The sequence below is a fragment of the Hibiscus syriacus genome, unplaced genomic scaffold (assembly GCF_006381635.1).
Source record: "Hibiscus syriacus cultivar Baekdansim isolate YM2019G1 unplaced genomic scaffold, ASM638163v2 tig00110745_pilon, whole genome shotgun sequence".
In the NCBI taxonomy this organism is placed as follows: domain Eukaryota; kingdom Viridiplantae; phylum Streptophyta; class Magnoliopsida; order Malvales; family Malvaceae; genus Hibiscus; species Hibiscus syriacus.
In genome coordinates this window covers 695,920-714,792 of record NW_024062847.1, presented here as the reverse complement: position 1 = coordinate 714,792, position 18,873 = coordinate 695,920, and the positions used below count along the sequence as shown (strand labels likewise).

The 18,873-nt window shown below is 32.6% G+C and overlaps 1 protein-coding gene and 2 pseudogenes across 1 annotated transcript; all 3 read left to right on the top strand.

Annotated features, from left to right (window-relative positions):
* Nucleotides 1-3,508: 3,508 nt before the first annotated feature.
* LOC120139384 lies at nucleotides 3,509-5,539 on the top strand (annotated as a pseudogene).
* A 1,643-nt stretch (nucleotides 5,540-7,182) lies between these two features.
* LOC120139388 lies at nucleotides 7,183-8,687 on the top strand (annotated as a pseudogene).
* Nucleotides 8,688-16,450: 7,763 nt separating this feature from the next.
* LOC120139390 (uncharacterized protein At5g39865-like) lies at nucleotides 16,451-17,597 on the top strand. The gene has a single exon (XM_039154627.1). The coding sequence runs from the start codon at nucleotides 16,498-16,500 to the stop codon at nucleotides 17,515-17,517; it is 1,020 nt and encodes a 339-aa protein (XP_039010558.1). The 5' UTR covers nucleotides 16,451-16,497; the 3' UTR covers nucleotides 17,518-17,597.
* Nucleotides 17,598-18,873: the final 1,276 nt, after the last annotated feature.

The following is an 18,873-nucleotide window of genomic DNA, read 5'->3' as shown; positions in this document are numbered from 1 at the left end:
GAAAATAATTTTGAACATCAAACAAACAAGCACCCAAGGCTGATAATCATCTCGATATTTTTCCAAATAGGCAGTTCCTATTTCCTAAATAGCGAGTCTATAAAATCATCAAACCAAATTGCATTCTCCAAATATCTTATATAACTCAAACCTAAAGTTTCAAAATTCAAATATAAAACTTTAAACTTTAAACAAAATGAAAGTAAAGAAACGTATATGAAACTTCGTTTGTCTCATCAATAATAATAATTGTTGGTTACTCCAAAATCAATTATTGCGTCTCTAAATAAAATATTTCAAATATAATCCAATAACAATAATATATGTTTACAAATACAATTATTTAAAATATCTAAATCATGTAAATAAATACTATAAGATCAAATTAATAAATTTAAATTCAAAAACTAACCTTTCAAATTCTTTAATGCTAGCAAACTCTCCTCCATCATAACGGGATAATGAGAAACGTGCGTAAAAACTCGTTTTCGTCCAACTTTAACAAGTTTATTAAATTTTAAATATCAAACCTTTAATTTATTTTGAATTTATTTTAACAATTTTTTATGGAAAGCCGCTAGTTTTATTAAAAATGAAAAATATCCAAAATTACAATAAAGATTTACAAGTATAACGTAAACGTAAACAAAATTATAATTAGGGCATTTTGTTATAACCATTGACACAAAACTAACCACCTAGATCAAACAAAGACAAAAAAAAATTACAAAAACTAATCAATGCTCTAACAAAATAAGAATATAAGCAAATCTGACCGCATCAACAAACGAACCACAAAAGGGGATGCAACTACTGAAGGCTACCGAAAATCGTAAATCATAGTCAAGCGATGAGAAAACTATCCACGAAGCAAAACGCATATCCAAATAATCGATGGTCCAAATCAGGAAAGACATCATGATAACAAATAAACGTCATCTTTATCAATCGTGTCGATGTCAAATCTAATCATGATAAAAAATAAACGAAAACAACGGTAAAAAACCGTAAGCTACCAAAATGCAAGAAAAACGTGCCACAAAGGTAGATATAAACGTGTCATAAAGGCAAAAAAATGTCACAGAGATATAATTATTCTTATTAAAAAACTTATAAAACAAATAAAAAATAACCAGCGGGTGACAACCAGCATCAAAATCGGTGATGCCGCTGGTTAAACAAAATTAAAAAAAAGTTGGATTGATCAATAAAATTAAGAGGAAGAACAATTTGTTGTTAATTTTTACTAGTGATAATATTAAATATATATTATAATAATAAATAACTTCGATTGTTGATTTTATTTTATGTATTAAATACATATACTAATATTAAAATATAAAAATAAATACTAATATCTATTAATCTATTTTGCATGCCAATATTACAAAACCAAATACAAAAATAGCCCAATTAACACATCATTTTTCAGCCCATAACCTAAAGTACATCTTATCCATTCAGTTTGGGTTACTTTCGATTAGGATTGATTTCGATTTGGTTTACTTTCGGTCCAATTAAAATCCAGTCGTTAAAATTCAATTTGAGTTATTTCGGGTTTCAGATCATCTTTGGATTATCATATTCGAATCTATATCAGTCTCGGATTTGAGTAATCGGGTACACGTCAAATTTGACAGGTATAAGTGCAAGAGGTTTATCCAATAAAACTATTTGATCTATTAAATGACTACTCTGGATCAAATACTACAGATATTAATATGAGAGTAATTCTCTAATCCAACTTACTCCATTTACAAATATCAAAATTCAAACTCAGACCTTACTTAAAGAATATAGTGTATCATCTTACTAGTTCAACGGATCGTTAGTAAGCTTCTCTTGTATTTATTGAATTTAAAATAACACGTAAATCGCTTTAATTTAAAAGTATTTATCTATCAAATTATGATGCCACGTACTCATGTAGGATTATTGTCTAAGAACCTTGTTATATATCCGAAAGGAATGATGAATAATATAGAAATATAAAGGTCGTGATCACGAGCTTAAATGGTTTTAAAATGTAAGAGGAACACACGTGACACTCATCTCGCCTCGTTTTATAACGAAAGAACTGAAGAAATGAGTAAAGATCACATGTAAATGTTGAAATTATAGCCCTAAAACTAAAAGTCTATTCTCAGGTCAATACCATGTCATGCACGGGAATGAATTTTCCAGAAATACTGCACCACTACAGGTTGCTTTTGTTAGGCCGTCTCTGAAAAAGAAGTCCCCAAATCAAAGCCGCAGAATTCGTTAGAAGCCAACCGATTCCTGATTTCCTTGACTAATCATGTGATTCTTTTTTCCCATTTTAGGGGGTGGTTAACCTCTCTTATGTTCCCAAATTAATCACATGATTTCCGGATTGACGTTAACCCTGTCACACATAAAAATTTGAACTATTTTCTTTTTGAATATTTAAAAGAAGAATTTAAAACATAAGGTAAGTATACAGATGGTTTCTATATTATAGCTTTTTGTTGAATATCTCGACTGTTAAAAGTTACATAATGGTCTTCCAACTATATGATGTTATTTTGTTGAGTCTCTCGACTATTAAAAGTTACGAAATGGTCACATGACTATTCATATGTTTCAAACTCGTCATTTTCTTTAAAAAATGATGGTTGCATGAGTGGAAGTTAACCTGCTGACTTGGATATGATAAAATCATAATTTAGTGATGTCTATTGGCACCGTCGTTGTTTTGAAGTCTGATTCGACGACATAATGTAAACATAGAGTTGATTATAAAATACATATCAAACGATTCTATGATCAGATTTTATCATATGTCAATTAACATGTTAATATCCAGCTCAGACGATCACTAAATTGTTAAAAAAAAGACGAGTTTGAATATATGAATAGTCGAGCAACCATTTCATAACTTTTAATAGGTCAGGGACTCGACAAAACAACACCTGAGGATTATTTTGTAACTTCTAATAGTCAATGATTTAACAAAACAGTACTCTATAGTCAAGGACCATTTACATACTTTACCCTTAAAAGATGGCATTCTCTTACCGAAATTAAGAGGTTGCGAATCATAATCATTATAGTAAATTCATAAAATTTTATGATAGAATTATTAGACAATTGGATCAACCAAAAATGGCTGCTGATGGGTTCAGAGTTCACGCTAAAGAATGTTAAAGTACATAGCATTTGAGGGCGTAGGCTCATGTGACTCAGCTTTATTACACGCATCCGTGACTTTACGGATAGGGACAATTACATTCTCCACGAAAGACCAAAAAGAAATTCAAAAAAACTCGCACGGCATTAATTACGGCGCCCAAAGCTATGCTTTTGTTTCAAAGCTTCCCTGTTCCTCATATCTCTGTTCGGATAAAGTTTTCAGTGTCGTCCAAATTTACGCAGTTGATCCCGTGACCTGCATGAATTTTAACGAACTTACAACTTCCCGCTAATTTTTCCCTATAAATAAACTCCATTTCTATCACACAATCCCCATTCCCAAAGGACTAAACCAGCAAAAATGGCTGCTGCCATAACAATAATGCAGATTCTTTGTCTAAGTCTCTTCTCCCTCACCTTACTTTCTACTGCTTCACTTCTCGAGATTATTCCGATGCTCTCGGAAAGTCTATTCTCTTCTTCGAGGGGCAACGCTCTGGTCGGTTACCATCTAACCAGCGCCTCAAATGGAGGGGCAACTCCGGTTTGTCCGATGGTGCATCCTATCACGTATGTGTACACCTACTAACGTTTTTGGGGTAGTCATTAAAATTGGACAAAGTGACGATTTTGGTTTGTTTTAGAACTCAGGTGGACCTGGTGGGCGGCTATTATGATGCTGGAGATAATGTAAAGTTTGGCCTCCCAATGGCCTTCACTATAACAATGCTGTCATGGAGTGTCATTGAATTCGGCAGCTCGATGCAGAGTCAGATCGGAGATGCAAAGACCGCCATCCGTTGGGGCACTGATTATCTTTTAAAAGCAGCTACTGCTACCCCTGGCACTTTATACGTTCAAGTGAGCATTACATGATAATCTTTGTTTGCACTTGAATACATATCATTAAATTATTGTTATTATGATGATGCAGGTGGGAGATCCAAACATGGATCACAAGTGTTGGGAGAGACCAGAGGATATGGATACCCCACGGAATGTATACAAGGTGTCTGCTCAAAATCCGGGATCCGATGTAGCGCCGAGACCGTCGCTGCATTAGCTGCTGCTTCGATAGTGTTCAAGGACTCCGACCCTTCCTACTCTGCCAGGCTGCTTCAAACAGCCAAGAATGTAATGAATTAACATCCACATAAATTACTAGAAAATATCTTTCTCGACATCTTTATGATGTTTTCAATCTCTACTTGTTTATGCAGCTCTTCGATTTCGCGGACAGGTACCGAGGGTCTTACAGCGACTCTCTAAACTCGCGGTCTGCCCATTTTACTGCTCTTACTCTGGATACCAGGTAGACTTACCCTTTGCTCTTGTTCCATTGGAGGTTAAGTGGTTAACCATGATCATTAATCAAAATGGTATGGACATATAGGATGAGCTTCTCTGGGGAGCATCATGGATTCATCGAGCCACGCAGGATAATTCCTACTTATCATACATCCAATCCAATGGCCACACCATGGGATCAGATAATGATGATTTCTCCTTCAGTTGGGATGATAAAGAGCTGGGACAAAGGTCCTTCTTTCCAAGGTATATGTTTCCAGCAATCTCCCCATCCCGAACCGACATCGAGCCGAAATTGATTTCGATTTTTTTTTCAACAGGACTTTTTGGAGAAAAGCGCGTCGGAGTTTGAATTATACAAATCACATTCAGACAACTATATATGCTCATTAATCCCAGGAACATCTGGCTTCCAGGCACAATATACACAGGGGGACTTCTTTACAAAGCTAGTGAAAGCAACCTGCAATATGTGACAACCACATCTTTCCTCCTCTTGACATACGCCAAATATCTTAAGACTAATGGTGGAGTTGTCACATGCGGGGCGTCGACTGTAACAGCACCGAGCCTCGTAGCACAAGCGAAGAAGCAAGTGGACTACATATTAGGTGATAATCCAACCAAAATGTCATATATGGTTGGGTTTGGAGACAGATATCCAAAGCATGTGCACCATAGAGGTTCTTCGGTTCCATCAATTCAGGCGCACCCTGGTCGCATAACCTGCGACAATGGGTTCCAGTACCTCTATGCTAGCTCACCGAATCCGAATGTCCTTGTTGGAGCCGTCGTAGGCGGACCTGATAGTAGAGACAACTTCGCGGATGACCGGAACAATTATCAGCAATCTGAGCCAGCCACTTATATTAATGCACCATTTGTTGGTGCTCTTGCTTTCTTCGCGGGGATAGGGACCGCAAACTAAAACAATGAATATGAGAAAGAAGAGAAGGTTATGTAGTGAAACAAACGCTTCCATTTTTCATATTCATGCTGTGATGGATTTTTATTAGTTTCAGGTTTTCAAACTACGGTTTCCACTTTATTGGAATACAAGGAAAAATCATTACTGTCTTAGACTTGCAGAAATACATATCGTGAATGTGCCTTGAATGACCTTACTATATTTTTCTAGATATATCTAAGTAAACAAGCATGGAATTACACGCTCTTCCGGAAACTCGCCCGGCCTGCTATTATAGGTCGTTAACCCATACTACAGGCCTAAACTTTTTGCAAATTTTAAAATTTATATAGACTTTATTAAAATATGTAATTTAATACACAAACTTTAATCTAACATAATAATATTTGATTTTAGTTTAAACTTATATTAATCTCTGCTGGCAAAAATTCCTCTTAATGTGTCATTCTTGTGCCTTGCAATCGCTGGAAGACTTTAAAATTTACCTAACGTTCCGGCATCAAGTTCGAAAAGATATAAAAGAAACGTGTCTTGAGAAATAGTCTCGAAGACCTAAATCTCAGGAAATCTCGAATAGTTGATATGACCTCTGACAAGCCTATGAGATCTACTAGAACCGAATTCATCATTATCATGATCGATCTACTTAGCCTGCCATCCTACAAATATTCATATAACCTACAGCTGACAGACGTGACTATAAAACCTCTTGAGCATGATCAAGAGATGGGATAAACCTCTATGAAACTATCTACTTATATTCTCTTCTCTACCTCCTTACAAGACAAAGCACTTCGACATCGGTTAACAACTAATTTCAAGCAGTTGTAATTTATTGTCCAAACTAAAAGAGATAACCATCAATAACCACTATAATCCAATTGATCTCATTAACAAATGGTATATGATGAGTATGGAACAGCTCCTATCAAAAATAACAGTCAAATATACCCCTAAAAATGAAATAGGCATCATCATCTCTTTAACTTCCTCCTAAAGTTCTTCCGGACATGATTATTTCTAACCTCGTTTGAAGATTGCTGAGATGATTATTTCTAACCAGCGTTTGAAGATTCAAGCTATAGAACTTGCATGCATGGATGAACCGCCTCTAGAAAAATGGTATTCGTAGAGTATAAATAGTACTTCCATTAGCTTAACATAAGCTTGGACATTAAATGCTAAACCAGATTTAATGTAGGGTATATATGTTATATAGATAGATTGGATGTGATGTGTTAAAATACTTTCTTATATTTTAATGGCATGGTCTCTTTTTAGTACACTAGATCTATATTGACCAATTGATTTATTGGTGTATCTAGAAATACTTTTAAGTGTGGACCCATAAATATTAATTATTTTTTAATAGAATTGACACAGATAAAATTTTAAGGTAGTCACTTATAGTAAAATGATAATTAATATAAAGAAATTCAGATTTTATGTGAACACATCCCCCTAAATATTCTTTGCATCCGTCATGGATTGAATAAAGTATGATCAAAATGATATTGATAATTAAAGGATTTAATCAGAATTGTTTTAAATTTGTGAACTAATATAAAAAAATAAGTAAAGTTAGGGGGATTCGTTAACATTTATATGAACGGGATAATCACATAAAAGATTTATTAAACACGTGTTTAAACGGATTTTCCTCTATAGGAAATTATGATAATACCCTTACATGTACGGAAAATTCTGACTTCAAATCGGTTGCTTTTAGCAATTAAATGAAAACAGGTTCTAATTTTGTAATTGTCTAAAGCATAAAATTCTGGACGATCACATAGCAAACTGTAGATCGATATTTGTATCAGATTTACGCCATAATCGTCTTCCATTTTCTCCCATGGCGATCCATCGATGTTGTGCACCTCTCCTTTTCGTCTCCCTTTTCGTTCGTTTTGTTCGTGCTGAGATTCGATTGACTGAGATCCAACAAGATGAACGTCCATAATCCCGTTCGACGAGTTCGGGTTCACCCACACCGGCCGCCTCGAACTCAACGTCACCGACATCAGCTTTCAACCCAAACCCGGATCTCGATATGACCAAAGTCGGGTTCTTCCTCTGCACGCGCGACGCCTGGATGCAAGTGCTTTTACAGCTCGAAGACGGGTACATCAATTGCGCCCTTGATTCCGATTTCGTTAAACTCGTCTTCGAATTCAAGTCCCTCAAAGGCAATTCCAGTTTCAACACCGTTTACCAAGAGAACAACGCTGATCAATACACGCTCGTGTTCGCCAACTGCCTTAATCACGTAAAAGTTTCGATGAATGTCCGATCGGAGATGTACAATCTCGACGGTAAGGAAAACCAGCGCGATTATCTCTCCGCCGGAAAAACGATTCTCCCTAGGGTTTACTTCCTCTTCGCCCTCGTTTATTTCATTCTGGCTGGGATTTGGGGCTACGTACTTTACATAAAACGACTCACCGTTTTCAGGATCCACTTCTTCATGCTGGCCGTGGTTATTCTAAAAGCAGTCAATTTGTTATGTGAAGCTGAGGATAAGTCTTATATTAAACGAACGGGAAGCGCTCATGGTTGGGATGTTTTGTTTTACATATTCAGTTTCTTGAAAGGGGTGATGCTTTTCACGTTGATCGTTTTGATCGGTACTGGGTGGTCGTTTTTGAAACCTTACTTGCAGGACAAGGAAAAGAAGGTCTTGATGATCGTTATTCCACTTCAAGTTGTTGCTAATGTTGCCCAGATTGTCATCGATGAAACCGGACCATTTGGCCACGACTGGATGATGTGGAAACAGGTGTTCTGCTCGTCGATGTCATCTGTTGTTGCGCGGTGTTGTTCCCCATCGTTTGGTCGATTAAGAACTTGCGAGAGGCGGCTAAGACCAATGGGAAAGCTGCGGTGAATTTGATGAAACTCACTCTGTTCAGGCAGTATTACATTGTTGTTATCTGTTATATTTACTTTACTAGAGTTGTGGTTTATGCATTGGTGACCATTACTTCGTATAAGTATCTGTGGACTAGTGAGGTGGCCGGAGAATTGGCTACGCTTGTGTTTTATGTGTTTACTGGGTATAAGTTCAAACCAGAGCCACATAACCCATATTTTGTGATTGATGACGAGGAAGAAGAGGCTGCTGCAGAGCAGTTGAAGCTTGAAGATGAATTTGAACTGTGATACCATTCATTGAGAATTATATACATATGGAGAATGATTGAAGAAAATGGTGCGGGGATCAACTTGAAAGTTGAGTAGAAGTCTGATCATCAAAATTGGTGACAACGTTAATAAAAATTATGTGATAATTCATTTTTTTTTCTTTTATATATACATATACACACACATTTGTGCCGTTTCCTTTTTGAAGTTGATAGGATAACAATTTAATTTTGGTTCACATTTGTGAATTTGACAGTCTCTGTAACTGCAAATACAAAAATTTATGCCTTCTTATTTAAGAACAGAAATCTTCTGTCCCTTCTATATGTCCCTTTTTGTGCCTCACTAATAATATTTTTACATGTGTCTCTTTTTTTATGGCAACATTTATAAATTTAAAAAAAATACTTTCTTATTTTTCTTCATTTCTACAATCTGCCTTTATTACTTTACCTTTACTGGAATGCTTTGAGAAAATTCTTTTTTCTCAGACAAATCAACATTATATCCATCCACAGCTTTTCAAAAACTAAATTTGACACAAAATCCTCCTCTTTCATCTTTGGTAACAGAAAATGTGTAGGTAGGTGACGCCTTAGATCTTCGAAAATTACTGTTTTCAGATAAGGCATCTTCTGTAAATCCTCATCTTTCATATCTTCTTCTACAACCCTTTAATCTCCCTGAATAGTTTCTCTTGAATATGAGGATTTTTCACTAAATTTGTTATAATCCATTGCATAAATGTATATGTACCAGCACTAATGTTTTTGACGTATTAAGTTCGTTTTAGGGTCTATTTTGCCAAATTCCATCCTAGTAAATTTTAGCAAATATATATAACAATACTTTTTGCTAGCATCAATGAAAATAATAAAATATTTATTCCCCATTGTTTGTGCTATCATTATGAATTTAATAACTAGGTCACTAAATTTTTTTTAGTACTAATATCTTCATTTCATATTTATGGTCAAATATCATTCATAATTCTTTAATCATTTTAAACATCATGCACTTCATAACGTGCATTAGATAAAACTTTGAGAATGTAATTACATCATAGAAAAAAAATTCATGCTTTGATTTAAGATATCCATCAGAAACAATTCTTCTAGATTCCGTTGAATAGAATCAGTAGTCAATTTTACAAAATTGAACAACCCATGTTTATTAAGATTACTTCTTGTTTGGAAAAAATAGATTAATTAACCCGTTAAAATGCGACAAATTAAATTCCCGAAAGTAAATTTATTTATAAGATCTCACTTTACAAACATATTAAAATTTCCAAGAAATAAATTCAACGGTTTATTTATTTCTTACAAAATAGAATCATACTTAATTCTCAAGAGAATAAATTTAATGATTTATTTCTTTATTCGGAGTAGAGTCATACTAGATTTCCAAGAGAATAAATTTAATAATTCATTTTTTTTTACAAAACATAATCATATAAGATTTAGAGAGAAAAAATCCATTGAATTATTTTTTTATAATATAGAATCATTCAGAATTTTTAAGAAAATAAATTCAACGATTTATTTCCTTTTACAATCCTGAATTATATAAGATTCACAAGAAAATAAATTTAATGATTTATTTCCTTTTACAAAATAGAAAAATAAATTCAACGGTTTATTTTATTTTTCAAAATAGAATCATTAAATATCCACAATAAAATAAATTCAACTATTTATTTTTTTTACAAACCAAAATCATATAAGATTCACAGAAAATAAATTCAAAAATTTATTTCCTTTTAAACGATCGAATCATTCAAGATTCTTAAGAAAAGAAATAAAATAATTTGTCTCTTTATTCAAGATTCTCAAGAAAATAAATTTAACAATTTATTTCCTTTTACAAAATAAAATCATTTAAGATTCTCAATAAAATAAATTTAACAATTTATTTACTTTTAAAAGATAAAATCATTCAAGATTCTCAAGAAAAATAAATTCAACGATTTATTTTTCTTATAAAATTAGAATCATTCAAGATTCACAAGGAAATAAATTAAACAATTTATTTTCCTTACAAAGTTAGAATCAACACAATATTCTAATGATGAAATAAATCCAATGGTTTATTTCTTATTTAAGGTTATATCTTTTGTTAAACGATAAGATTAGTAGCACTAAAAGCCGAAATAGATATACCACGACAACCTGATTTTGTTTAACAAACAAAATCAAAGGGAAATAATCTTTTAATTTTAGCAACCCAATAATCAAAATGCACTAATCCTTTTATTTTAATTTTTCACAACCAATAATAAAAAAGAAATAATCCTTTGATTTTAATTTCAGCACTGAGTAATCAAAAGGAACTAATTCTTTGATTTTAATTTTGACAATCCAATAACGAAAGGAACTAATCATTTGATTTTATTTTTGGCTGGGGTGAGTAGGGGTGAGAAAAACTCGACTTGACTCAAAAAACTAAAATTTTCAACTCGATTCAACTTCGAAAAAACTCGACTTGAACTAAGTTCGAGTTGCAATTTCATAAACTTGACTCGACTCAAAAAAATTCAAGTTCAAATCGAGTTATAAAATACAACTCGAATAACTTGAAATTATTAGTAATTAGTAGATTTATTGTCAAGTTTTAGTCGAGTCATTAGACTTTGTATGATATATGTATATCACGTATGAAAAAAATATAAAGAAATATATTTTTATTGTATATATGGTTCTAGAAAGTCACTTAAATTGGAATTAAATAATATTATAATATTATAAATATTTACAATTAAATTTAAACAAAAACTCAAAAAATCGACTTCACTTGACTGGACTCAAATTTTATAAACTCGAATCGACTCAAAAAAATTTCAAATTAAGTCCGAGTTGCAAAATAAGACTCATCAACTCGAATAACTCAAAATATTTTGACTCGACTCGACTCGATCGAACGTTCACCCCTAGGGATGAGCAAAACTTGACGTGAAAAATTGATTTTATTTTTTTAATTTCAAGTTATTTGAGTTGAGTTATTCGAGTCAACTCATATTATCAATTTGGTTTTCGAGTTCAATTTGATTTGAAATTTTGAGTTACTCTAAAAAACAAAAATCTGATTAAATATTTTAATATTTTACAATTTAGTCCATGATTTCATTATTCTTTTAATTCTCCTCCATTTTGAGTTCATTTTTTACCAAATTTTAACCACATGCTCCTAAAACATCGTAAAAAACACATGTACTTTCAATTCCTCTTTTTGATAATAATTTTTATATTTCAATTTAGTCCTCAATTTTTCATAATTTCCTTTTTTCTTCAATTCATCATTTATTGTGAGTCCCTCTTTTTTAACGGAATTTGAACCACATGCTCATTTACTACAATAGAATACCTATGGAACTTCAATTTCTACTATTTTTTTACTAAAAACATACTCTCTCTTTTTTATTAGGTCCCTTATCTTTGCATTTTATTCAATATGGCCTTTTGACTACAATTGTTTGCAAATTTTTCCTTCCCATCAATTCCTTGACTCCTTTATATTCTCATCAATATTTTACCCTCAAAATACTTTCTTTGAAATATAATATTATGAATATGTTTTATAATTTTGGTTTGTATTTATTTATTAAATAATATTATAATGTGAAAAAATATAATATATATATCTTAAATGGTCAGAGAAAGTCGAAAAATTGAAATAAATCCTTGCTATAATACCATAAATAATTATAATAAAATTAATATAGAAACTCGAATAACTCGACTCGAATTTTTTAAACTCGACTCGAGAAATTTTCAAGTTAAGTTCGAGTTGTAAAATACGGCTTGTCAACTAGAATAACTTGAAATTTTTTGACTCGACTTGAGCAAATGTTCACCCCTACTTTTGGCTACACAATGATCAAAAGGAACTAACCCTTTGGTTTTTACTTTTGACAACCAATAATTAAATGCGATGGATTAAACTCCAAACCTATTTGTATCTACAAAATTTCTCAAAAAAAATTATTAGTATGGTATTAAAATTCATAGTGTTTCCAAAACACAATTAATAATTATTATAATATTTAATAATAATTATAAATACCAAATATATTATGTATTCATGCCATATTTAATATTCTACATTAAAAGGCCAAAAATATTTACAAGATAATAATATTGTACACTTAATTTCATGAACAATATCATGATACACTTTATAAGTGAATCCTATCATAATTATATTATCAAATAATACCATGACATAAAAAATATCACATTAATTCTTTAACTGCCCAACGACAACAACTACATATGGAAATTTTTATCCTTCTAGGCAAAGAATCAAATTAGTTCTTTATTACATAATCAACATTCTAAAAAAATAGAAACCAACATTACTTTAATTACAATTTCTATTTAAATAGATTTTTCCACTTTGAGCAAACCCGATAAAACTGTAGGATAAATATTGAAAACAAATTAATTTGCTTTTCATGATTTTTTCAACATTTTCGAATCGTCTAAGATTAAAGAAATGTAGAAGAAAGAATTTGTCTTAAGATTGTTAGAAATATAACAATACGAGACGATAAAAACGAGAGAAAATTTTATTGAAATAATAAAAAAGAATGAAATAGAAATAAATACACGTTTTTTATAGAACAATCGATTGAAAATGAGTTGAGGCCTATAGCTGCGCAGTTTCCTTAAGATATATTTTTAGCCACTCCTATGGTGCTTGAGATCGTTGGTCGTCTATCTCCCAAGATACAACAACTAGATGATCAACTACAATTGCACTGCTGCAGAGATCACGAACTATTTCTTGCCTTTGCCTATCACCAAAAAAACTAGAGGAGAAGAAAAAATTTCTTTTTGAATTGTGTTTAACCTAACAAGTTTACACGGTTTTTATAAGGGTTTCACATAGTACACTATTGGAAATTTTTGACCTAATAAAGGATTTAATAAAAGAGAATCAATAACCATAACAAGCAATTTTTAAAATTATCGTATGGATTAAATGAACATTTTAATATTTATTCTTTTAATTCCAAAACTGAATTTTGAAAAGATATGCTCTGCTTGAGGCAAATATTTTAAAATTGGATTAAAATATCCACAAGCTGACAGAGTGCACGATTGGTTCATACATTTATGTTACCCACATCGTGCACATCTTACACATTCACGAACCAACAATTGTTCCACATTTTACTCAATAATGTTTGAATCAATTTCTCATTTAAAGCTCCAAAATCATCGATTTTTTCCAACAAACCTTTCAATTTCCTTAAAAATAATATTCAGAATCTTAAGACAACTATCTCAAAAAGGAAAAATACAATTAGAAAACCATTAAAATCTTCATAAGGAAAGATGTTTGCACAATTCAAGCACTAAAATACTTAAGAACACTAATAGAAAGAACTATAATGAATACACTTGCTAGTGTTCTTTTTAAAGCAAATAAGAATAGATTGTAAATTACTCCTTTTAGCTCAAAATGGATTCCACAAGCTTTCTCTATTATCTCTTCTCTTCAAATATGTTATTTGATGTTGTTTATATACACCTTCATTTTTTTCTATTCGTTTGGTTTTGTTTGGTGTGGGAGTGATTATAACCCTTAAAGAGTTATTTCTGCACATTAATTGCTACTACTATATACATTTTAAGCATAGTATCGATACTCCTATATTAATTACAAAATTGTTGTTGTTAGATAATCTTAAGTAACGATACTCTTGGTAGAGTATCAATACTCTACCAGACGACATCAATACTTTGATTAAGTATCAATAATAATTTTATACTCGAAGTTTGATAAAATAAATAGAGTATTGATATTGATGAGGGAATATTTGTAACACTCTCAACTTGGTCTAGTTGGGAATCGGATCGACGATATTAAACAACTAACCGCAATCAATACCTTTAAACCTAATTCGAATATAAGATATTTAATTAATAAATTTATGAATTTTAGGGACTAAATGATCATTAAAGTCTCATACATTAGGGACCAATCTGGATAAATATGCATACTTTGGAATCATTTTATAATCATCACCAATCAATCAAGGACTAAATTGAACAATATCAAACTTTATTCACTGATGGTGCCAATATTACTCATTCAATAATAATACTTCTTTAGAACAATATTAATATTAGATGAACAACACCAATATTGATTTTTTTTCTTTCCAAATTTCAAAACTCAATTTAGTAGTGATACCCCTATACATATACTGTACTGATACTGGCCCACGGTACCAATATCATATGCACAAATAGTCAAAATCATAATTAAACAAGTTTTAATTGTGCATCGACTTACTCTAACCTATACACACGACATATAGATTACACAATGGCATACCAATAAAGCATCATAACATCACAAACTTCACAATTCTTAATTATCAAAAAAAAAAAAACAATTATTGACATTTTAAAGTCATATTTAACAACATAGTTGGTTCAAGTGGTAAATAGTTTGATATCATGTAATCAAGGTTTTGAGTTCGAATCTTATAAAATTTAGTGGAGAACGAACTTATAAAATTTTAGATGGGCAAAAATAGATTTTTAATAGAAAATATACATAAAAAATCTAAAATATAGAATAATTTAAATTTTTAAAGGGGACAACTACCCCCACCTATCCCCTCGGTAGCGATTGCAATAGGTGGGGTTGGGTCGGGTTTTTGCTCAATCTGATCCGACCCAAAAAAATACCATCCACCCAAACTCAACCTAACCCGAAAATTATATATCATCCACCTGACACGACTTGATCTGACCCAATCTGAAAAATATACATCCATCACCCGATTTTGACCTGACCCGAAATTTTAAAGTATAAATATGACTCGATCCGACCCAACAAAAAAAATACATCCTCCACCCGATTTCAACCTGATCCGAATTTTTAGAGTATGAATTTGACTCGACCTGATATAAAACAATGACTTAATTAGAAAAATAATATTCTTTTAAGGAAAGTACGTTATTATCCTCGAATTAGGTTGGATTGAAGTTCTTTCACCCTCCACTTAAACCTGACCCGACCCGATCTCACCCCCTTAAAAAATTCGATATGAATTTGAATTTTTTATTAGAAAATTCTACCCTATCAAATCAGATCAAGACCCATTGATTTCGAGTTAAATTATCATCCCTATCCCTCGATCCATTTATGATCTATATAATTAACATGAATCAAACATTATTATTATCGCATGATATAAATAACATATAATGTGCATATAACCACTATTTTAAGAGTTTAAAGACAGGTAGATGCACTAATCAAATACTTAAAGATGACCTTCATAAAATATTTTTAAAATACATTTTTTTTATTAAGCTAAGATGATTACAAAGTAATATCTGTTTTAAATACTTTCAATCATTTGACAATGAATGCTCAATCATCCTACTACGACTACTGATACTCGAACATGTGACATCTAAGAATAATAACGATTTCTTTAATTATGTTTTTAAAATACATAATTGAAGTGACATGACTTTTATCTTATGTGTTAAAAGAAATAGTGGTTTATTTAATAAATTTTAAATTTTATTTTTAGGCATATTTTATTAAATTATTAAAAAGTATTTATAAATAAAAATACAAGCCTTTACTTTTCCGATGCACCGCGGACACATGTTGATGTAACTATTCAGTTTTAGTCTGAATTATTTAAATTGAGAGCCCAAACCCAGGCTGCCATTTGCCAAACGCAGTCTCCCACCAAAAATAAATTTGAATAACTCACCTTTTCCCTGTACCCTTCACTTTTACTTCTTACACTTGTAAAAAAAAGAAAGCTTTAAACTCCATTTAAAATTTAAATTAATTTATCATTCAAATAATTTACTATTTATGTCTTCAATCAATTAATTTATCATTCTCCCCAAGCTCGGGAAAAAGAAATTGCCTGTATCTTTGCATCTGTCTACATCTACTAGCTTCCACCTTTTGTTGTGGCAATGGGTTGTGTTTCATCTAATTTGCTGAACCGGGACGACGAGTTCACTCAACTCGGTAGCACAGCACTCGGTCACCACATTGTTTCGCTTACTTCCACCACCTATGGGCTACTCACTCTTGACCCACCGTCGCAATCCACCGCTACGCCGCCCTCTCCAGAGCCATCTGTCACCTCCGAATCCACCTTCAGTGAGTCCAAATCGCTCTGGTCAGAGCCCAGACTCGTCCCTGCCCGACCCGAGATCATTAACTCCTGGGAGCTCATGTCCGGACTCGATACCAATAGCTTCCGTTTCTCTCAAAGCGGCAGCGTTCCAAAGCCGCGGGTCTCACGATCTTCGCTGCTGGATAAATTCCAGGCCGAGAGCTTCTGTTTCCCAAACACAATGCTCCCCGAAAAGGAAAACGCCGATCCTAATTTAAACAAAAAAGGCACCGTCACGAAGACTCATTTTTCGAGTTCTCCACCGCTAAACAAATACGATCCCGGAAGTGAAGCTATTCTGAAACCAGCGCCGCTCGACAAATTCGAGAATATATGTCCACCAAACGGAGAAAACAGAGTGGTGCTTTATACGACGACGTTGAGGGGAATCCGTAAGACATTCGAAGACTGCAATGCGGTTAGATCAGCGATTGAAAGCTACGGGGTTGTTTTTTGCGAGCGGGATATTTCGATGGATCGAGGCTTCAAGGAAGAGTTACGGGAATTATTAAAAGGGACAAACCAAGCGACGCTGCCTCAGGTTTTCATTAAGGGGAGGCACGTTGGGGGAGCGGAGGAAGTCATGAGGATGGTGGACCAAGGTTGTTTTGGGGATTTAATTAAGAGTTTGCCGAAGAAAAGAGCTGGGGAGGTTTGTGATGGCTGTGGGGATGTGAAATTTTTGCCCTGCTTTCGGTGCAACGGTAGCTGTAAGATGGCGGTGGTGGCACAAGAGTCGGAGAGGAACATGGCGGTGGTCAGGTGTACGGACTGTAATGAGAACGGTTTGGTCCGTTGCCCCATTTGTAGCTGAATCACTTTCTGTTCTAATATCCAAGTGTTTGATTGTATGTTCAGCTGATTCATCTTATAGGCTGCAATCTCTTTTTGATCAAATCTGTATGTTGCTTTATGTTCTATAGTATTCTCTATGCTCCAAGGGTAGATTGTAGAGTTCTAGTAATGTTAGCAATTGAAGATGTGACAAATTGACGACCCTCAAAATGGGATTCTCAGTCATAAAAGCCAGTCTTGTAATATTATCAAATAACTGTATTTATTGGTTCCAAACAATTGAATATGTAGCTAAATCTCTATAAACACTAAATGTTATTGGTATCATAGAACGTCTACCGGAGCTAACATTGTAGATGAATCTATTACTAACAGGGGTGGTTTTGCAGTGTAGTAAACTTGAGTTTTTTATTGGCTAGCTTATTGGAACATGTGCTTATGAGTTCTACCGGTACTTGAAGGACCTTCACAAAATGGGCAGTTATTTCTTGTCGATAGATGTTAAGATTTTTGTGATCCGAGTTTTGTCTTGATTCGACTTGAAAAGTTGGTGATACAATCCGCTTGACGAAGAAATAAAAACGAGAAATAAAGGGGATTAATGTTGTCGTAATCGATTTCCGGCAATACGACGAGTCTCGACTTATTTTGTGAAAACCCGATTTTGTAAAAGAAATGTTTCGGAGTCGCCATCGACCTTTTGTGTTAGGTAGGTAGAACACTCAAAAATTTTCTTTTAAAAGAGTTTTTTCTAAAGAAAAATATCATTTTAAAAGATTTAACGATCTACGTGTAACCAGAAATTTATTTTTAGTAATAAGAAGGGTTCGAGGGTCGGTTACGTGTGGGGAAGGATAAGCACACCCACAACGCCCAAAATTAGTACCTATCGATTATATATTGTCTCAAATTAGTAGAAATCTAAGAATTTGAATACATATTTAAATTACAATTCCATTATTCCAAATTTAACCAAACAAAATTGTAGAACAAAAAATTCTAAGGAAAAATAGAAAATATTCCTATATTTCCAATTAAAGAGAAAATACTCCCTAAAATACTTTAGGACGAATATTTCTCTTTCTAACTGAAATAAAAGGAATATAATGATTTTCCCAAGAATTCAATAGTAAAATAATTTTTATTCAACCAAAGAAATAAATGAAACCCATCAATCCTAAATATATTATTAGAAGAAATAAGAGATATTCAATTATTTAAAAATACTGAGACTCAATCCTTGATAAAATTAGACGAATTGTCTCGGTAAGTTTAAAATAGTGAATATTTCATTTTCCCTTCAAAATTAATCAATTTTAAATGCAATCAAAATTTTTAAAGGTTTTTCTAGTGGGATATTTGTTTATTTTAAAAT